Source organism: Aotus nancymaae, unplaced genomic scaffold (genome assembly GCF_030222135.1).
Source record: "Aotus nancymaae isolate 86718 unplaced genomic scaffold, 86718_ANA_hifiasm-v0.15.2.pri h1tg000010l, whole genome shotgun sequence".
NCBI classification, from domain to species: domain Eukaryota; kingdom Metazoa; phylum Chordata; class Mammalia; order Primates; family Aotidae; genus Aotus; species Aotus nancymaae.
The window spans coordinates 66,334,034-66,340,033 of record NW_026988421.1 but is presented as its reverse complement, the minus strand read 5'-3'; the positions used below and the strand labels follow the sequence as shown (position 1 = coordinate 66,340,033).

The following is a 6,000-nucleotide window of genomic DNA, read 5'->3' as shown; positions in this document are numbered from 1 at the left end:
CTATGATTGATTTGAATTCAGTTTTACAAACCTTATCTATCTTTTTTTCTTATAAAAATGTCATAATGCTAATAGCAGCTACTTATTAAGCATTTACAAGGCATTGTACCAAATATCTTATACTTGGTAATCATCTTTCTCAAATCATCTCAATGACCTTGTATATAAGGGTTATTATCTCATTTTACAAAAAGGAAACTGAGGTTCGAAGATTTGCCTAAGGTCATATAAAGGTAACTAAGTCTGACTCCATAAGTCCTGTTATACCATTTTGTCTTCCTTAAAAAAATGATTTATTGGTTTCCAATACTAAGTTATTCTTTGGTGTATTATGTTGCTTTTTTCATAATTCCATTAACAAATTGGATATCATTTCAGGGCCCAGTATTAAATAATGATCTTTTTTCCTTAGTTTGTTGTACACAGGGAAAAAGACAGAAAAAAATTTCTATATGTTTTTGTTTGCATCAAATTACAGAGTTCTATAGGACTATGATTTAAATATTGTAATACAACTTAAATTTGGCACATTAATTATCCAAAGTTTATTACATGATTGAGTGCACATTAAAGAGAGATTATTAGGCATAATTTGACAAAATTTCTGTACCTTATTTGACTATCAGGTATATATGTGGTATATTTATGTATGTGTGTGTGTAGATACAGATATACTCCTAAATTAAATATATTTGTATAAAAAGCTAAAGATTACTATGTTAAGACCAATTCATTAAAAAATCTATTATATTAAATTGCATCTGCATTCAAAGCAGAAATGTAAAAAAATGAATCAGTGTACTAAATACACATAAATTTACAAAGTAATTGAAAATGAAATAAAATTTCAAATGTTATATTCTTGTTTAATTGACATTTAAGTGGCACTATCATCATCAAACTATGGAAATAAGCATCATTTTTTAGGTTGTTGAGATAATAAAGACTCTACAAGCATTACCGTACCCTTGTACCCTCTAAATTAAGATTCAGCATTATTATAGTAGGAAAAGATGGCAGATAATTTTCTTCTTTATTAATATGGGAATTCTCAGGAAGCAATCAGGGCAGTGTCTGCACTCCTGGGCTTGCATTTTCAGCTCTTCCATCATCAGTGGAAGTCTGGCTTCTCAGGAAAGGTGCAGCCAGTCCGTCTAATTATGACGCTTGCTGCATAGTGGCCAGCACGAATACATTCAGTCAGAGGCTTGTCAGAGACGAGTTGAGACAGAAAGCCTAGAACACAGGCAAAAAAGAACATGAGTATTGTGTAACAGCAGTGGAAATGTCATATTGGGTTAGACCAATATATGATCTAAGCCCCTATCTAACTCATTCTTCAGCTTTGACAGTAAGAAAGAAAGAGAAAGTCTCGAGCGTTACATTTAGGGAGGTCTTTTCCCAAACAACATCATGGACTCAGCCTAATATTTCTTCTAAAGAGCTCAAGTTGAGACATAACAACTTGCCATCAACTCAATCTGGTCTTTCTTTTTTGAGATGGAGTTTCACTCCTGTTGCCCAGGCTGGAGTGCAATGGTGTGATCTTGCCTCACTGCAACCTCTGCCACTCTGGTTCAAGCTTCTGCCTCAGCCTCCCGAGTAGCTGTGATTATAGGCACATGCCACCATGCCTGGTTAATTTTTGTATTTTTAGTAGAGACAGGGTTTCATCATGTTGGCCAGGCTGGCCTCAAACTCCTGACCTCAGGTGATCTGCCCGCCTTGGACTTCCAAAGTGCTGGGATTACAGGCGTGAGCCATTGTACCCTGCCAATCTGGTCTTTCTAAGTCTAACCAATCAAGTTTTCCTTTCACTTGGAGATGAAAGGTTCTAAGAATGACTGTACCCTGTGACTTTGCAGCTAAGAAATGATTTGTTATCCCTTTCCTTTTCCCTCTGAAGTCTCTGGATTTTCATCCCTAATATATTGCTATTTGGACAAAATTCTTTTACTGGATGTCTGCCTCTCCAAATAAAAACTCTGAGAAATGAAAAATTATGAAGGACTTTACATCTCCCTTTCATTCCCAGAAGAAATGGTGAAATAATCTCTGTAGTAGAGCATGATGAACCAGGTTGGCACGAAAATAAATTATAAGTTAGTTAAAAAGAAAATAGTGTTGAGAACTTCTACTTCTGACCAAGACAGAATCAAAGGGAACCAGATTTACTCTTCCTCCAGAAACAGCTACAACAAAGACAAAATATATGAAACAAAGTTTTTCAAAAATTGCACATCACCCATAAAGGATTCATGAAAGAGAAGAAACAAATGAGGCAAAACATAGAATTTCTCTAGCTCACTGTCTGGAGAGAGTTACCAGGCCACAATACAAGGACGGACAACTACATAGATCCTTAGCTTGGGTTGAGAAGATGAAATTGGGAGTACAAGTAGGTGAAAATTAACAAATCTTTAGGCTGACTATTAAAAAGAGAGGAAGGGAGGGAGAGAGAGAGAGAAGACATAAATTATTATTATCAGGAATGACAGACGTGATATCACTATATAGAATCCACACATATTAAAAGGATAATTAGGAAACATTGTTAACAACTTAAGCTAATAGATTTGACAGGTTAGATGAATAGGACAAATTCTTTGAGAGACACAAATGAGCAAAGCTCATTCAGGAAGAAACATAATTTAAATAGCACTGTATCTATTGCCTTTGCAGTTAAAAAGAAGTTTTTGATGAGACGGGATCCAAGATGGCGGAAAAGGAACAGCTCAGGATTGCAGTTCCCAGCAAAAATGCAGAGGGTGAGTGATAACCGTATTTCCAAATGAATTTTTACTGCCCACAGATCAGGAGATTCCCAGGCAGAAAAGTACCACAAACCCCCAGCACAGCCTTCAGCCGGCACAATGGATCACCGCATAAAAACTCACACAAATCCGGGTGCCTTCTCAACTGGTGACTGGAATGCCTGGGAAACAGAGTTGCTTATGCAACTGAAAAAAAGGGGACTGAAACGGGGAGTCAGGCCAGGAGATTCCTGGGTGGAAAAGTGCCACAAGCCCCCAGCATGGCTGTTTCAGCTGGTGCAGTGGGTCTCTGCACAAAAACTGACACAAATCCAGGTGCCTTTTCAACTGGCGACTGGAATGCCTGGGAGACAGTCGCCCGTGCAACTGAAAAAAAAAGGGGACTGAAACAGGGAGCCAGGTGATCTGGCTCGGCCGGTCCCACCCCCCACAAAGACCAGCAATCTGAAACGCTCTGGATTGAGAGTTTCACAGCAAGCACAGCTGGACCCTGGATGGTTCACTTCTGTGGGGGAAGGGCATCTGCCATTACTGAGGCAGTCCACCACTACCGAGGCAGTCCACCACTACCAAGGCAGTCCACCACTACCGAGGCAGATCGCCATTACTGAAGCAGTTCTAACTATACCTCTATAAACAAAACTGTCAGGAAGTTCACACAGTAGCTGGGCAGAGCCCACGGCAGTTCAACAACTCTGCTGGCAGACTGTGACTAGGCGATCTCCTTGCTAGGCAGGGCATCTCTGAAAAAAGGCAGCAGCATGACAGAAATTTACAAATAAAGTCCCACCTTCCCAGGACAGATTACCTGGGGAAAAAAAAGGCGGTTATGAGTTCCACTGCACCAGACTTAAATGTACCTGCCCAGCAGCTCTGACCAGAAGAGCGGAGCTCACAGCTCAGCACTAGAGCTCCTATAAAGGACAGACTGTCTCCTCAAACAGCTCCCTGACCCCTGTATATCCAAAGAGTCACCTCATAAAGGAGAGCTCAGGCTACCATCTGGCAGGTATCCTTTTGATACAAAGATAGCAGAAGAAGAAACTGCCAGCAACCCTTACTGTTCTACAGCCACTGCAGATGATCCCCAGGCAACCAGGGTCTGGAGTAGACCTCCAACAGTCCTACAGCAGAGGGGCCTCTTAGAAGGAAAATTAAGAAACAGAAAGAAATAACTTCATCATCAACAAACAGGACGTCCAGTCAGAGACCCCACTGGAAAGTCACCAGCTACAAAGACCACAGGGAGATAAATCCACAAAGATGGGAAGAAAACAGCGTACAAAGGATGAAAACACCCAAAACCAGAACGCCTCTCCTCATGGCAGGGATCACAACTCCTCACTAGCAAGGGAACAAGACTGGATGGAAAATGAGTCTGATGCATTGACAGAAACAGGCCTCAGAAGGTGGGAAATAACAAACTTCTCTGAGCTAAAAGAACATGTTCTAACCCAATGCAAAGAAACTAAGAATTTTGAAAAAAGGTTTGATGAGCATCACATCACACTTACTCTAAAATGGACCACATAATTGGAAGTAAATCACGCCTCAGCAAATGCAAAAAAAACGGAAATCATAACAAACAGTCTCTCAGACCACAGTGCAATCAAGGTAGAACTCAGAATTCAGAAACTAACTCAGAACTGCACAGCTTCATGGAAACTGAACAACTGGCTCTTGAATGTTGACTGGACAAACAATGAAGTGAAGGCAGAAATAAAGATGTTCTTCGAAACCAACAAGAATGAAGACACAACATACCAGAATCTCTGGGACACATTTAAAGCAGTGTATAGAGGAAAATATATAGCAATAAATGCCCATATGAGAAGAATGAAAAGATCTAAAATCGACACCCTATGGTCAAAATTGAAAGAGCTAGAGGAGCATGATCAAAAAAACTCAAAACCTAGCAGAAGACAAGGAATAGCTAAGATCAGAGCAGAACTGAAGGAGACAGACACACAAAAAACCTTCAAAAAAATCAATCAATCCAGGAGCTAGTTTTTTGAAGGATCAACAAAATAGACTGACCGCTACCCAGATTAATAAAAAAGAAAAGAGAGAAGAATCAAATAGATGCAATAAAAAATGATGAAGGGGATATCACCACAGATTCCACAGAAATACAACCACCATCAGAGATTATTACAAACAACTCTATGCACATAAACTAGTAAACCTGGAAGAAATGGATAAATTCCTGGACACTTGCATCCTCCCAAGCCTAAACCAGGAAGAAGTCGAAACCCTGAATAGACCAATAACAAGGACTGAAGCTAAGGCAGCAATTAATAGCCTACCCACCAAAAAAAGCCCAGGTTGAGATGGGTTCACAGCGGAATTCTACCAGACATACAAAGAGGAGCTGGTACCACTCCTTCTGAAACTATTCCGAACAGTCCAAAAAGAGGGAATCCTTCCCAAATCATTTTATGAGACCAACATCATCCTGATACCAAAACCCAGCAGAGACTCAACAAGAAAAGAAAACTTCAGGTCAATATCCATGACGAGCATAGATACAAAAATCTTCAGTAAAATACTGGCAAACCAACTGCAACAGCACATCAAACAACTTATCCATCATGATCAAGTAGGCTTCATCCCGGGGATGCAAGGCTGGTTCAACATACACAAGTCTATGAATGTAATCCACTACATAAACAGAACCAAAGACAATAACCACATGATTATCTCAACAGATGCAGAGAAGGCCTTTGACAAAATTCAACAGCCCTTTATGCTAAAAACCCTCAATAAACTAGGTATTAATGGAATGTATCTCAAAATAATAAAAGCTATTTATGACAAACCTACAGCCAATATCATACTGAATGGGCAAAAACTGGAAGCATTCCCTTTGACATCTGGCACTAGACAAGGATGCCCTCTCTCACCACTCCTATTCAATATAGTATTGGAAGTTCTAGCCAGAGCAATCAGGCAAGAGAAAGAAATAAAGGGTATCCAATTAGGAAAGGAGGAAGTCAAATTGTCTCTATTTGCAGATGACATGATTGTATATTTAGAAGACCCCATCATCTGAGCCCAAAATCTCCTGAAAGTGATAAGCAACTTCAGCAAAGTCTCAGGATACAAAATCAATGTGCAAAAATCACAAGCATTCCTATACACCAATAACAGACAAACAGAGAGCCAAATCAAGAACAAACTGCCATTCACAATTGCTACAAAGAGAATAAAATACCTAGGAATACAA

General features: G+C 39.6%; 1 protein-coding gene across 2 annotated transcripts in view; it reads right to left on the bottom strand.

The window, feature by feature from the left end:
• Nucleotides 1-521: 521 nt before the first annotated feature.
• The window catches only part of ADK (adenosine kinase), a 561,731-nt gene continuing 556,252 nt past the window's right edge, over nucleotides 522-6,000 (bottom strand). For both annotated transcript variants that reach the window (XM_012460167.2, XM_012460168.2), the window contains exon 11: nucleotides 522-1,236. In XM_012460167.2, coding sequence (XP_012315590.1) covers nucleotides 1,112-1,236 — 125 coding nt within the window. In that variant the 3' untranslated portion in view covers nucleotides 522-1,111. The remainder of the gene's footprint in view (nucleotides 1,237-6,000) is intronic.